This window comes from Berghia stephanieae, chromosome 3 (genome assembly GCF_034508935.2).
Source record: "Berghia stephanieae isolate SIO BIC M18660-M18661 chromosome 3, UCSD_Bste_1.3, whole genome shotgun sequence".
NCBI lineage: Eukaryota > Metazoa > Mollusca > Gastropoda > Nudibranchia > Aeolidiidae > Berghia > Berghia stephanieae.
In genome coordinates, this window is record NC_088362.1 from 62,345,437 (window position 1) to 62,360,437 (window position 15,001).

At 36.2% G+C, this 15,001-nt stretch overlaps 1 protein-coding gene across 1 annotated transcript in view; it reads right to left on the bottom strand.

The window, feature by feature from the left end:
• Window positions 1-7,085: 7,085 nt before the first annotated feature.
• The window catches only part of LOC144968151 (protein sidekick-1-like), a 36,855-nt gene continuing 28,939 nt past the window's right edge, over window positions 7,086-15,001 (bottom strand). Inside the window, exons 18-24 of the mRNA XM_078906183.1 lie at window positions 13,531-13,728; window positions 12,449-12,564; window positions 10,880-11,096; window positions 9,795-9,902; window positions 8,720-8,914; window positions 8,052-8,159; window positions 7,086-7,585 (exon numbers count right to left, since the gene is read on the bottom strand). Of these exons, the coding sequence (XP_078762309.1) occupies window positions 7,377-7,585; window positions 8,052-8,159; window positions 8,720-8,914; window positions 9,795-9,902; window positions 10,880-11,096; window positions 12,449-12,564; window positions 13,531-13,728 (1,151 nt within the window). The 3' untranslated portion in view covers window positions 7,086-7,376. The remainder of the gene's footprint in view (window positions 7,586-8,051; window positions 8,160-8,719; window positions 8,915-9,794; window positions 9,903-10,879; window positions 11,097-12,448; window positions 12,565-13,530; window positions 13,729-15,001) is intronic.

Below are 15,001 nucleotides of genomic sequence, written 5' to 3' on the forward strand. Positions count from 1 at the left end.
AAATTTTCCACATTTTTATTTATTCTGAAAATATCTTCTCCTCCGCCTCCTACATCTTCATTTTTATCTTCCTCTTATTTCTTTCTTTTTTTCTTCTTCTTTTTCTTTCTTTCTTCTTCTTCGCCATGTCGATTAAACTAAAAACAATTTAAACGGCATCAAATTCAGATATATTATTTTTGTGTGGCTTAGTGGCTTGGTAGTAGGGTATCTCTTCTTATCACAAAAGCCAAGAAATGTTAAGCGTTGTCAATGATCGGATGGGTGACAATGATTGTGGTCAATTCTGGTCCCGGCGTTGTGTCCTTGGGTGAGGCACTTTACACATTTTGCCCCCATTGTGGTATAAGGTGTGAATGAGACCGCGGCTAAGGCAGTGATGAGGTACGGTGAGAGATAGTACAAAATGATGATGATAATGAGGAGGAGGAGGAGGAGGAGGAGGAGAAGAAGAGAGAAGGAGAGAGAGAGAGGAGAAGAGAGAGAAGAGAAGAAGAAGAGAAGAGAAGAAGAAGAAGAAGAAGAGAAGAAGAAGAAGAAGAAGAAGAAGAAGAAGAAGAAGAAGAGAGAGAAGAAGAAGAAGAAGAAGGAAGAAGAAGAGAGAAGAAGAAGAAGAAGAAGAGAAGAAGAAGAAGAAGAAGAAGAAGAAGAAGAAGAAGAGAAGAAGAAGAAGAAGAAGAGAAGAAGAAGAAGAAGAAGAAGAAGAAGAAGAAGAAGAAGAAGAAGAAGAAGAAGAAGAAGGAAGAAGAAGAAGAAGAAGAAAGAAGAAGAAGAAGAAGAAGAAGAAGAAGAAGAAGAAGAAGAAGAGAAAGAAGAAGAAGAAGAAGAAGAAGAAGAAGAAGAAGAAGAAAGAAGAAGAAGAAGAAGAGAAGAAGAAGAAGAAGAAGAGAAGAAGAAGAAGAAGAAGAAGAAGAAGAAGAGAAGAAGAAGAAGAAGAAGAAGAAGAAGAAGAAGAAGAAGAAGAAGAAGAAGAAGAAGAAGAAGAAGAAGAAGAAGAAGAAGAAGAAGAAGAAGAAGAAGAAGAAGAAGAAGAAGAAGAAGAAGAAGAAGAAGAAGAAGAAGAAGAAGAAGAAGAAGAAGAAGAAGAAGAAGAAGAAGAAGAGAAGAGAAGAAGAAAGAAGAAGAAGAAGAAGAAGAAGAAGAAGAAGAAGAAGAAGAAGAAGAAGAAGAAGAAGAAGAAGAAGAAAGAAGAAGAAGAAGAAGAAGAAGAAGAAGAAGAAGAAGAAGAAGAAGAAGAAGAAGAAGAAGAAGAAGAAGAAGAAGAAGAAGAAGAAGAAGAAAGAGAAGAAGAAAGAAGAAGAAGAAGAAGAAGAAGAAGAAGAAGAAGAAGAAGAAAGAAGAAGAGAAGAAGAAGAAGAAGAAGAAGAGAAGAAGAAGAAGAAGAAGAAGAAGAAGAAAAGAGAAGAAGAAGAAGAAGAAGAAGAAGAAGAAGAAGAAGAAGAAGAAGAAGAAGAAGAAGAAGAAGAAGAAGAAGAAGAAGAAGAAGAAGAAGAAGAAGAAGAAGAAGAAGGATAATAACATTTTTATTGCCCAGTTTATCCCCAAAAGGAAGGGACCCTGTGTGCTTTTACTATAATGATAAATGGTAACTAAGATTAGCGAGTGTAGTTTGTTTGGAATTGAACAACTAAAATTGCTGATAGCGGCAAATTATGTCGAAGATCAATCCCTGGTTTAGTCACACCCTGTCACGTGTCCTTGATAGGCGCTTGTAACACATTAAGGCCACATCAGCGCCAGTAAAAAGGAAGAAAATGAGATAGTAAAAAGTTCTAGATAGAATTACAATTAAAGTACCCAAAAAAAGGTAAGACAAAGGGAAAGTGGTTCAATAGGAAACAGATGTAGATTCCAAGAGCACACTATCAAAGTACCATCTATAACAGAGAGAAGATTTACAAGGAAAAAAAATATCATCTTCCAAAACTAACTATACATTTGACTGTTTCCCTCCAGCCAAGGACTCCGGCCAGGGCCAGGACAAAAGCAAGTAATCTCACCCCAAGACAAAGAAGGAAAGCAAATTGAAAAACAAATACAGGGGGATAGAAGACATAAAATGTACCTCCCTGCCCACTATGGGAGGTCAGGAACCCCACCCAAGGCCCACTGTGGGAGGTCGGGAATTCCACTCAGTCACTTGTCCTTGATAGGCTGACCCCCAAAGCAGAGACAAGTATGAAGATCACCTAAAAGTCCCATGCAGACACAACCATGGGATCCCAGGAGAATAAACTCAAATGTTTTTTGTTTTTTAAAAAGTTATAATAAAAAGCAAAATCAATAACAGTACAAAACAGAGGGATGATTTGCAAGAAAAATTATCTCCCAAAACTACTAGATATACAATTGACTGTTTCCCTCTCAGCCAAGGACTCTGGCCGAGACAAAACCAAGCTATCCCATTCCAAGACAAGGAAAGAAAGCAACTGGATTTTTTAAAAACAACAAAACAAACCAGTTAGTGGCCTGTGATATGACACTCGCCTGGGTTCGAGCCTCGCTCGGCGCATAGTTGAGTCCTTGGAGAAGGCTCTTTACTCACATTCTCTCACCGTACTCAGGTTAAAATGAGTACCTGGCCGTTAACAGAGTTGTCTTTGACTGAAAAATTGTAATATCACCTAACAGGCGTCATGTCTCGTTCTACGTGTTACGTGTTGCTGTTGGTCAGGGGCCCTTTGTAAAACGCTTTGAGCATGTTTAGTGGATATTGTGCTATATAAAAGTAAAAGCTCAAGTTTTTTATTTTTTATTGTTGTTTTTTTTAGGAGGATAGAATACGTCGTGAGAAATTACATCCCATGTGCAGCTTTGCGGTCTTGTGGTATGAAACTAACTTTTCGTCCGGTAGGTCCCGGGTTCGAGTCCTGCAAAGTTGAAGCCTTGGAAAAGGGTCTTTACTAACATTCTCTCACTGTACTCATTAGTAAAATGAACACCTAGCCATCAACAGCATTGTCTCTGTTGCAATATAAAAAAAAAATTATATTGCCTAACAGGCGTCATGTCTTGTCCTGCATGTTAAAGAGTTGGTGCTGGAAAGAGAATCAATGTAAAGTGATTTGAGCACATTTCATGGATATTGCACTATAGAAATGCTTAAGTTTATTTGGGGTTTTTTATTTTTTGTCTTCTGAAAATGCTAAAATTACAAAGCAATATGTAAATCCAATAGCAAAAGTCTAAAATGAATAAAATATGTTTTATTAAAATATTTTTTTATAAAATATAAGAGTATAGATACAAATATGTATAATAAAAATTTGCTTGTGTAGAAACAAAAGGTATATATATATACGGGAAAATAATAAATTGTTTGTATAAAAAAACTATAATAATAATAATAAATTTGTAAAACAATAAAAAGAAAATAAATTTATGCGAACTGGATTTGCTATGTCAAAAATAAAATAGTGGAGGAAAACCTAGGCATAGAATGAAAATAACAGATAAACGTGGGATTTCTTTAAAGTGATACTAGGCTGATAGAAGCTGTGGACTGTAAAAAGTAATAAACAAAAATGGATATAACAACTTCAAAAAAAGAACAAAATACGAAACACGGAACGTTTCGGGCTCCAAACCCTTTTCAGCCAACAACAAAAAACAATAAAGTCATAAATACATTACTAAACTCCAGATTGACAACAGAGATATCTCTCTGTCGTCTATCTGGAATTTAGTAATGTATTTATATGTCCTTATTGTTTTTTTCGTTTTTTGGCTAAAGAACGGTTTTGAGCCCGAAACATTCTGTATTTGGTATTTTGTTCTTTTTTAAAGCTGTTATATTCATTTTTGGTGATTTCTTTAATAATTCAATGAGCTAGTAGTGACAATTATTGATGCATCCAATAAAAGTATAATTTTTAATGTTGATATAACAAAATATAAAATCCACAATAAATTAGCACCCAGGCTTTCGCTATATTTATCTGTAGAAAAAAATGCAGTTTTATAAAATATCAATTTGAAAATCGTAGATTAAACCACAAAACATTCAGCATTTCAATTTTTCCTTGAGCACGAACCTTAACTCCTGTTGTTTTTTTTGTATTGTTTGTTGTTGTTTTTAAGGGTTTTACGACGCTTGCGACACTTTTAGGTCATATCAGCACCAGTAAAAAGGACGAAAAGGAAATCAAAGCATCTGACAAAAAGTAAGACAAAGAGGAATTGGTTCAAATAGGGAACAGATGTCGATTCCAAGAGCATACTATCAATGTAATTAGTTTGAGATCACCTCAAAGTCTCATCCAGACACCAGCACAGGATCACTAAGAGTAACACACTCAAATATTTACAGACTACATAACTAACAATACATAACAGAGAAATGATTTACAAGGAAAAGAATATCATCTCCCAAAACCATAACCATAACCCCCTCCCAGTCAAGGACTCCAGTCAGGGCTGGTACAAAACTAGGTAATCTCATTCCAAGACAAAGACAAAAAGCAACTCGGAAAAAAACAGATATAAGGGGATAGAAGACACATTATGACCTCCTGCCCACCCATGGGAGGTCTTTTTGTAGTATTGCATTGTGGTTGATGCATAAGGTGTCTTGGTCTTTTCTCAAGATAAAGCCTAAAGAAAAATTTCCCTTGAGGATGAATAACTGGAATTTTTAAAAAAATCTTTTTTATGTAATATTAAAAAAAAAAATTGAGCTTAAAAAAGTACCAGTTATAAAATACTTTTTTTAAAACTTGAGCCCTTATATAGCGAAATGTCCACTAAACATGCTCAAAGTGCTTTACAAGGGGTCCCTGGCCAAAAGCAACACATAACATGCAGGACGAGACATGACGCCTGTTAGGTGATATTACAATTTTTTGGGACAGAGACAAATCTTTTAACGGCCAGGTACTCATTTTACACCTGAGTACGGTGAGAGAATGTGAGTAAAGAGCCTTCTCCACTCAACTATGCGCCGAGCGAGGCTCGAACACAGGACCATCCGAATGTCCTACCGCTAGACCACATAGCCACACATCTTAGCTTTATATCTGTGGCTATAAATTCAACTTACATACAGTATTCGGTTCACCTGGACAGAATATCATTTGTATACAGGAAGTCACTTACTAACGGTGTCAATCTCTTACTGTGTAACAGTGCGGCTATGTGGTCTAGAAGTATGACACTCGCCTTCAGTTCGGAACGTCTTTGGTTCGAGTCCTGATCTAAGAGGCGCATAGTTAAGTCATTGGTAAAGGCTCTTTTCTTACATTTTCTCAGGTGTAAAATGAGAACATGGCTATTAAGAGCTTAGTCTCTGTGAAAGAAAATTGTAATAATGCCTTACAGTTTACAGGTGTCATGTCTTGTTCTAGGTGTAAAGTGTTGCTGTTGGCTAGGGACTCCGTGTAAAGCACTTTGAGCATGTTTAGTGGATATTTCGCTATATAAAGCTCAAGTTTTTTTTAAGTATTTTATAACTGGTAAAAACTGAAATTTACTTTTTTAAGCTAATGATGCCTGTCCGGTAATTCCCTAGTACTTGGGGACACCTAGGTGCAGTATAAATAGCCACAGCACATGTCAGATATTGTTTTGTGTTAAGAATGCATGCAATGATGTTTTTTGTCTCTACTCTGTAAGATTAAGTTAAAACCAGTTATATGATTAGATAAGAAATGAAGTGAGTAGGAAAGTGCCTGAAGACGATAGAGAATAAAAATTTAGCGGCGGCGATGGGGGCTTGAAAACACGACCTTACTGGTACGACAACTCGGCCTGGCCAGGGAGAGTGTGGCTCTACTGTATGAGCTATCTACCACTCGAATTATTAACAACATAAGTGCCTGCTCCACTCACTTGTCTGAATTTACATGATTAGAGAAAGACAATACCGAAATATCATGTCAACACAATGTAGCAGGGATGCCCTTTGCCAAAACCAAAAAAGCTTGAAAGTTTTACTGGTTTATACCATATAATATGAAAATATTTCAGGAAAATTTGTTTTTGTTTTTAAGGGTTTACGGGGCTTGCAACACATTAAGGTCATATCAGCGCCAGTAAAAAGGAAGAAAATGGGATAGTAAAAAGTTCTAGAATTATAATTAAAACACCCAAGAAAAAGGACCACAAAGGGGAATTAGTTCAAATAGGGAACAGATGTAGATTCCAAGAGCACACTATCAAAGTACTGAGTTTGAGATTACCAAAAGTCTCACCCATACACAAGTACAGGTTCCCACTAAGAGGAATACACTCAAATGTTTACAAATCATATATAATATGTAAACAAAACAAAATACAGTGCATAACAGAGAGATGATTCACAAGGAAAAAAATATCATCTCCAAAAACCAACTATACATTTGACTGTTTCCCTCACAGCCAGGGTATCCTGGACAGGGCCAGGACAAAACCAAGAAATTTAATTCCAAGGCAAAGACCGAAAGCATTTTGGAAAACAGATACAGAGGGATAGAAGACACAGTAAGTGCCTCCCTGCCCACTATTGGAGGTCAGGAACCCCACCCAAAGGGGATAGAAGATACAGTCAGTGCCTCCCCGCCCAGAAAGCTTCTCTCCATTAAATGATATCACCCTTTATCTTAGAAAAGAATTCATATCCATCTAGCTTCCTCTTAATGGTTGCCTTTAAACAACCAATACTTTCATCTCTAAAAAGATCAACTCGCTAATACCGACCAAGATCAGTTAGAAGATTTTTTAAAAGCGGGTTTTCTGGCTTTAGCCCAAAAAGGGGCATCCCTAAATGTAAGTAATACACACACAAATGAAGAATAAATTTGCATATAAATGTATAAACTGTTGGAATGTGTACACCTGGTATAAAAAGAGTTTCAAGTAAAAATGATTGTAAATTAATTAATAATAGACCTTTACAATTGGAAATTGTAGAACATATAGTTCTATTGTGGATTTAAACATGATTATAATTGAGAGGGTGTATATAATATTGTATCATTTTTATCTTATTTGTTCTTCTAGTTTACATTACAGCTTTATACATGAATATCATTGACAGTGTCAATCTATATATTGTATCATTTTTATCTTATTTGTTCACTAGTTTACATTACAGCTTTAAACATGAATGTTATTGACAGTGTATCATTTTTATACCTCGTCAATTTTTCTAATTTAGAAGAATTTTTTTATGTTTCAAACAGCATTTGTCATTGATAAACGAGGTCAGTGTAACACGTGAACCAAATAAGCAGCTACCAAACAAGATATGAACGTATTTTTCTGAATTCTGATTGTAAAATCTGGCAATTGCCCTAAGATTCGTGTACCAGTCGTCATCATCATCATCATTGCCTTTTTCACCCTGGGTCAGGGTAAAGGCCACAGACAAATAGTTTCCATCCTTCTCTATCCTGAACTAACTATGTTAAATTCTGTATCAACTCCTTGGGAATGCTGTACTTGGCAATGACAGAGTGAGGCCCCGCCCCCCTTGAGTAGAATGCCTGAACAGTGAGGTGGTAAGTCGTGGAGGCTTTCAAGTCCTTGATGACCGTTTCTTGGCTATCGGCTGGCAAACGTTCGACCGTTCTGTCTTTCCCATCCTCTGTGTTGTAAGTAAGTGTGTAGTCTGAGGAAACAATGTGAATAAGGTATAACTAAAATGTTTTAATTTTTTTTTTAATTGATCTTTTATATAGTGCAATATCCACTAAACGTGCTCAAGGCACTTTACAGGGGGTCCTTGACCAACAGCAACATTTAACATGTAGGAGGGGACATGACACCTTATATCACAATTTTTTTTTCGTACAGAGACAATGCCGTTAACGGCCAGGTACTCATTTTACATCTGAGTACAGTGAGAGAATGTGAGTAAAGAGCCTTCTCCAAGGACTATGCGCCAAGCCTTCCGATCCGAAAGCGAGTGTCAAACCACTAGACCCCATAGCCGCACAATTTTTTTTTAATGCCTTAGTGGTATTGTGTTACTAGGCTGCTAGAAGCTGTGGACTGTAATAAGTATATAAACAAAAAAGAATATAACAGCTTCAAAAAAGAACAAAATACCAAACACAGACAATATTTCCACTCACATTTGATTTTACGTTTGTTGTTGGCTGGAGGCTGCCACTTGACAACAGCGTGATAGGGGTTCTCCAGTAATGGCTGGATGGTCACATGATGAGGGGGAGATCCAATCACTGATTGGAATAACAAAGGAAATGATGATACTATCGTCTCATAAAAATAAATAAATGAATAAATAAATAAATAAATAATAAGTCAATAAACTAATAAGTAAATAAACAAGCAAACAAATAAAAGCAATCAAAAAAATATTAAAATAACAAAATAAATAAAATTCCCCTTAATTCTTTCCCCATTGAAAATTGATTTAGGGACCAGTGACCTGTTCAAGGTTACAAACTTACATTCTGACTTCGAACTCGCCGATGATAGCGATATGGACATAAATAAAATAATCTGACCACTCTAAACTTCACAAAAATTAAATGACCCTAATTACCTCCCTTATGTTTTATACACATAATAGACGGTAAACACAGACTCCCAATTTCACAAAATCACAAAATGTGTACAAAAAAATCAGTTGATAAATAATGTTACAGATACAGTTATTTTACTTTTTTATTTTTTATTTTAAAAATAAACAAATTATAAAGAAGGAAAAAAAACAATTAATAAAAAACAAAATATAAACCTAGAAATTAATATAATTTTCAATCTTGAGAAAGGATACCTTTTGGCGTCTTATAAACAGTTGTTTCTGACAAGGGGCTGTAGCCCTTCTTGTTGTGAGCTCTCATTTTGAAGTAGTAAGTCTTGTGTGGCTTGAGGAAGGAGATGCGGTGGCTGTGAGCGTGGCCAGATATGCTTTCCACCGACACTTTACGCAACGACTGTTTCTGATTGGTCGTGTAGAAGACTATGTAGCCTGGAATGACACAATGCTTATAAAAATAAATCTAAAATAAAATAAAATTCCCTGCATTCATCCAATAGGGTAATTTTTTCTTTACGGTCTATTCCAAGGGAAGACTGGAATGACCCAGGCATCACAGGCAGTGCCGTGCCATGCAGTAAACTGAACTAGGGAGAGGTGATTTGCTCAAGGCCACACATCGCAGCGGGTGTTTGAACTCAGTACTTTTTAGGTATGAGGCAAAGACCGTACCGCTGAGCCACACTGCTTTATGGCCATTTAAAGTTTTTCCCAGGAGTTATGAAAGCAAGAAAAATAGAGATTACAATAAGAAAGATTTATATGTTTTTTATGATTTATAATTATCAAATAAATAAAAATAATTAAATAAATAATTATATAAATAAATAAATAAATAAATAAATAAATAAATAAATAAATAAATAAATAAATAAATAAATAAATAAATAAATATATAAATAAACCAATCAATCAACAAATGGGTATCCAGCTATAGGAAGTGATAGACATCATAAGAGTAATGGTACAAAAAGACGTCAAACAGTCGACTAATTCTGAAAGAAATGGAAATATGGATCCATATGGCCTATGAAACATTATGTAGGGTAAAGAGCATGGTGAATCCGTGGAAATGTGCTTCATAAATGTTCTTGTTTTCCATGAGAAATCCCTTGACCACAAAAAAAAATTGTATTATCGCCTAAAAGGCATCATGTCTCGTTCTACATATTACGAGTTGCTGTTGGTCACACTGAGCACGTTTAGTATAAAAGCTCAGTTTTTGTTCGTTTTTTTGGGGTTTTTTAAATTCTGGATTTATCTCTCATGTCTCTTCTACGCCAACCCCCGGATGAGGAGGTGATATCAGTACCTGTAATTTTTCCATTGGGCAGCTGTGGTGGTTTCCATGACAGGATCACACTGGTAGGGTCGTTGTTGTCGATGGAGACTGTGATATTACGCGGTGCTGAGGCTGGGGCTAAGAAATGAGAAATACACAGTGTTTGAAGGAAAAAAGTGTAAGATTATACATAGAGATAATGACCTGCCAACTTGAAAATGATAAAATCGTAATTTTTAGGAGATAAACATTTTAGCAGCTATAATTTACTTTTAAAAATCCACAATTTACCCTCACAAGGATTAAATAACACTTTAAAATCCTTACATTTGTATTGTTTGGCATTAACTTTCATTTTCATTAAGTTTTAATAGAGATGCTCATGAAGTTCTGAAATTGGAGCTAAAAAAGTATAATTATACGAATTTTTTGTAACAGTTGGTTGGCATCTCTAGAGTTAGCTTGTCATTGAATTGATGAAGTGGAACAAATAACGTATCAAAGGATAGGATAATAAACAATCTAAAGTTTTGTTTGCCTCGACTGAAGATCTTGAAAAAGTGTTTCCCTTTAAGAATACAAAAAAATGCATGTATGATTTTGGATAGTCGGACTTAATTCATGTGAGTGAGTGAGTGGATGTATGTGCGTTTGTGTGTATATGTGGGTGTGTATGGGTGTGTGAGCACTTGTGTAAGAGAGAAAGATCTGTGAGAGATAGAGAGTGAGAGAAAGTAGTGTGTGTGTGTACGTAAGTGTCTTCGCATGGATATGTATATGTGTGTTTGTGCGTGTGTGTCCAACAACACGTACAGCTATGTGGTCTAGTGGTATGACACTCACTTTTGGATCTGAAGGTCCTGGGTTCGAGTCTCGCTCAACGCATAGTTGAAAAAGGTTCTTTACTCACATTCTCTAACCATACTCAGGTGTAAAATGAGTACCTGGCCGTTAGTAGTGTTGTCTCTGTCAAAAAAAAAATGTAATATCAACTAACAGACATCATGACTCATTCTACGTGTTACACGTTGCTGTTGGATAGGGACCCTTTGTTAAGCGCTTTGGGCATGTTTAGTGGATATTGCACGATATAAAAGCTCAAGTTTAACACATACCAGCTTCAAATGTACTATTGGTGACCGGTGGACTCCAAACCGAGTGCTTGCCCCCACGATTGACTCTGACTGAGAACTCGTACTGCGTGGCTGGGTTAAGAGTCATCAGGAAAAGAGATTGCAATGGAGTTGACAGGAACTTGTAGCCAGATGACCTCATGCCGAGATCACAGTAGCGAATGGTATAGGTACGAACTGTCTCTGGGTTTCTCTTATCCTAGGAAAGTAAAATAAATAAACAAAAGTGAATATGACAGCTTCGAAAAAGAACAAAACACCAAACACATTGTAAAGCACTGTATAAAAGCTCAATTTTTTAAATAAAACACGGAACACGTGCTGAATATTTATCTGTCATCGATCTATTTTTTAAAAATTTTCTTTTGGTAATGTATTTATGTTTACATTGTTTTTACTTGTTGTTGGCTGAAAAAGGGTTTTGAGGCAGAAATGTTCCATGTTTTTTGAAGCTGTTATATATCTATATCTATATCTATATTATATATATATATATATATATATATATATATATATATATATATATATATATATATATAAAAACTCATTTTTGTTTATTACTTCTAACAGTCCACAGCTTCTAGCAGCTTTGTATCACTTTGATTGTAAGATTTCAGATAAAAACGTAATATCTATTGAAAACAAGAAAAGGATTTTCCAATAATATTCTTAAATCAACATATTGTAAAGAATGAAAAGGAAAAATATGCACAACAAAATAAACTACCTTATTTATATTTTAAACTTTATTGAATTTGCATTATTATCAATCAATATTTTATAGAATAACGAATAACTGTTATTTTTCTTGAAAAATTGGCTGGTTAGTACATTAGTAGTTACTTATTTAACAATATGTGACCCACCATTAAAAAAATGGTGACATGCCGGGGATGAATTGGACCGCTAAAAATTAATTTAAAATTGAATTAATAAGAAAAAATATGAACTTTGACCTTTTAGCAATGTAAGAAATTGTATTTATTCTCAATCATAACAAAGAGTTTGAACCCCGAGTTTCATAGTTGTGGCTATAAATAAAAATGTCTGCGCCTAGTTCATTCTGACATAATACCATTTTCCTGGGATGCATCACATATTATCAAATCAAATCTGTGCGGCTATGTGGTCTAGTGGTATGACACTCGCTTTCGGATCGGAAGGTCCTGGGTTCAAACCTCGCTCGGCGAATAGTTGAGTCCTTGGATAGGTCTCTTTACTCACATTCTCTCACCGTACTCAGGTGTAAAATGAGTACCTGGCCATTAACAACGTTGTCTCTGTCCGAAAAAATTGTAATATCGCCTAACGGGCATCATGTCTTGATCTACATGTTACGTGATGCTGTTGGCCAGGTACCCCTTGTAAAGCGCTTTGAACACATTTTGTGGATATTGCGCTATATAAAAGCTCAATTTAAGAGGAAAATCTGCTGTTCCTGCTACAAATAACTCTTTCCCTCCACCACTCCTCTCAATTCTACTTCAATATTTAATCATTTTCACAATTCATCTTTACCCCACTCGTAATACATTAACCCCCATCTTTTACCTTGGAAGGTACGTGGACAAATTCTGGGTCATGCCATGTCAACACAACAGAACTTGCTGACACCATCACGGCCTGTAGTTTGTTTGGGTGGGGTAACGACGGAGATGACTTGTCCTCTGGTAAAAAGAATATTTTTTCAAAGATATCATAACAGATTCGTGCTTCAATAGATCAGATAAAAACAAAAAATGCAAAGATTTTTTGTAAGAGTTCAACAGGAATTCCGATGTGTTGCTCACTCCTTTGTGAAGTAAGAAATATTAACCAATAAAACAGCTATGGTAATAAGAATTGAGCTTACAATGGTAACATTTGTTAGATAACTTTACATAAAATATTGCATTCAAATTGTAAAACAGATTTTTTTTAATTCTGAAAATTATAAAAACGGAGAAATCTATTTGTTTGGTCTATTCCAAGCATCACCACAATGCAGTGCTTCAGTGGGAGCTAAGGCGAGATGAATTGCTCAAGGTTATACAGAGCTGCAGGGCAGTAGGACAGAATTGAACCTATAACTTCTCGGTATGTGCGGCTATGTGGTCTAGTGGTATGACACTCGCTTTCGGATCGGAAGGTCCTGAGTTCGAGCCTCGCTCGGCGCATAGTGAGTCCTTGGAGAAGGCTTTTTACTCACATTCTCTCACCGTACTCAGGTGTAAAATGAGTACCTGGCCGTTAACAGCATAGCTTTTGTCTGAAAAAATTGTAATATCGCCTAACAGGCGTCATGTACAATCTTACATGTTAATTTATGTTGCTGTTGGCCAGGGACCACTTGTAAAGCGCTTTGAGCATGTTTAGTGGATATTGCGCAATGTAATAGCTCAATTATTTATAATTGTTATATGAAGCAAAGATCATACCACTGTGTCACCCAGATTGTACTATTGATGGGATGTATTTAAGTAAAATACTGACCAGTTAAATGTGCCAGATCAACTGCACCACCACACAAAACAATGTGTAAGCTTTAGCAATTATAGTCTGTCACAGGGACTGCAGTGAGAACTGACCAGCCGACTGGCAGTGTAAAACAATAAAAAAAGAGACAAATGACGTCACCGTCAATTATCACTCACCCTCTGGAGTAGTGTAAGACACAACTTTAGATCTAGGTCCGAAGCCGACATCCGTCATGGCTTGCACAAAGAAGAAGTAGGTCGTTCCTGGTTTGAGGTCGTAGAAGGTCTCCAGCCTAACGTCAAGACTGACCGCTGATTTCTGTACCCAGTGTTTGTGGGGCTTGCTGGGGTCAGTCGTGTACATTGTTACATATTCTATAATTAGAATTTTTTAAAAAGAAAAGTAAAATTCCCATTATTCATAATCTGGGCAAATATTTCTTCACATGTTTCTCTCTCAAAAAGACTGAAATAACCCAGGTGTCAGCTGAAGTGAAACGTTGCAAAGTGAGCAAAAGGGGCTAAGTTTCTTATGTAAGGAATAAATGAAATGCTGACAGACGAAAATCAAACGGCAAGACTACATTTCCTACATAGAATTATGGAGAAGATCAAACCAAGAGCCTATCAACACCCAATCAAGAGGAGGAAATGGAGATAGATGGTTGGCCATACATTAAGAAGACCAGGGAGCAATATCACCCGCCAGTCCCGTGATTGGAACCCCCGAGGGACACGAAAGGTGGGATGTCTGAAACAGATATGGAGGCGCTCACTGTCAGACGAACTGGGAATGGCAGTCCTCACCTGGGAAGTACCAAGAAGATGGCCTAGGACAGAAGCAGATGGCGGACGCTCATAGAGGCCCTGTGTTCAAAAGAACCAAAGAGGATTAAGTAAGTGATGCAGGATTTGAACCTATGTTTATGTGTGGAAATACAATGCCTTATCCACTCAGCCACCTTGCCCTCTATTCTGAGGTAAATATGTAATTTTTAAAAACTTGATAATTTTCATTTCAAAATTCAAAAGAAAGAATTTACTTTTAAACCCTAATAATCCTTTCAAGAAGAAGAAGAGGATGACAAAGGAAAGTTTGGGATGGAAAATATCAAGGAATAGACAGGAATGAAGATGAAGGAACTCTTGGAGATGGCAAACAATAGAGAAGAATGGCGGAAAGTGGTGAGATGTGCATCCCGTGTATCCCCCCAATGATCATCAGATCATGGGATTGATGAATGAATGAATCCTTTCAAAACTAATTCTATGAGTAAAAGAGAAAATTGTATCCGTTGCATTTCTTTATTAAGTTAAAAATTAATGGTCTTGAATGGCCCTCTATGTATTATTTATTGGAGTCAAAAACTTATTCAAGGCTGTAATTGTTTTTCTTTTGCCAAAAACTAGAAGATAATGATCATTTTCGCATCACCCAGATTGTGTGGCTATGTGGTCTAGTGGTATGACACTCGCTTTCGGATTGGAAAGTAATGGGTTTGAGCCTCGCACAGCATAGTTGAGTCCTTGGAAAAGGTTCTTTACTCACATTCTCTCACCGTACTCAGATGCAAAATGAGGACCTGGCCGTTAACAGCATTTTCTTTGTCGGAAAACATGTCTTGTTCTACATGTTACGTGTTGCTGT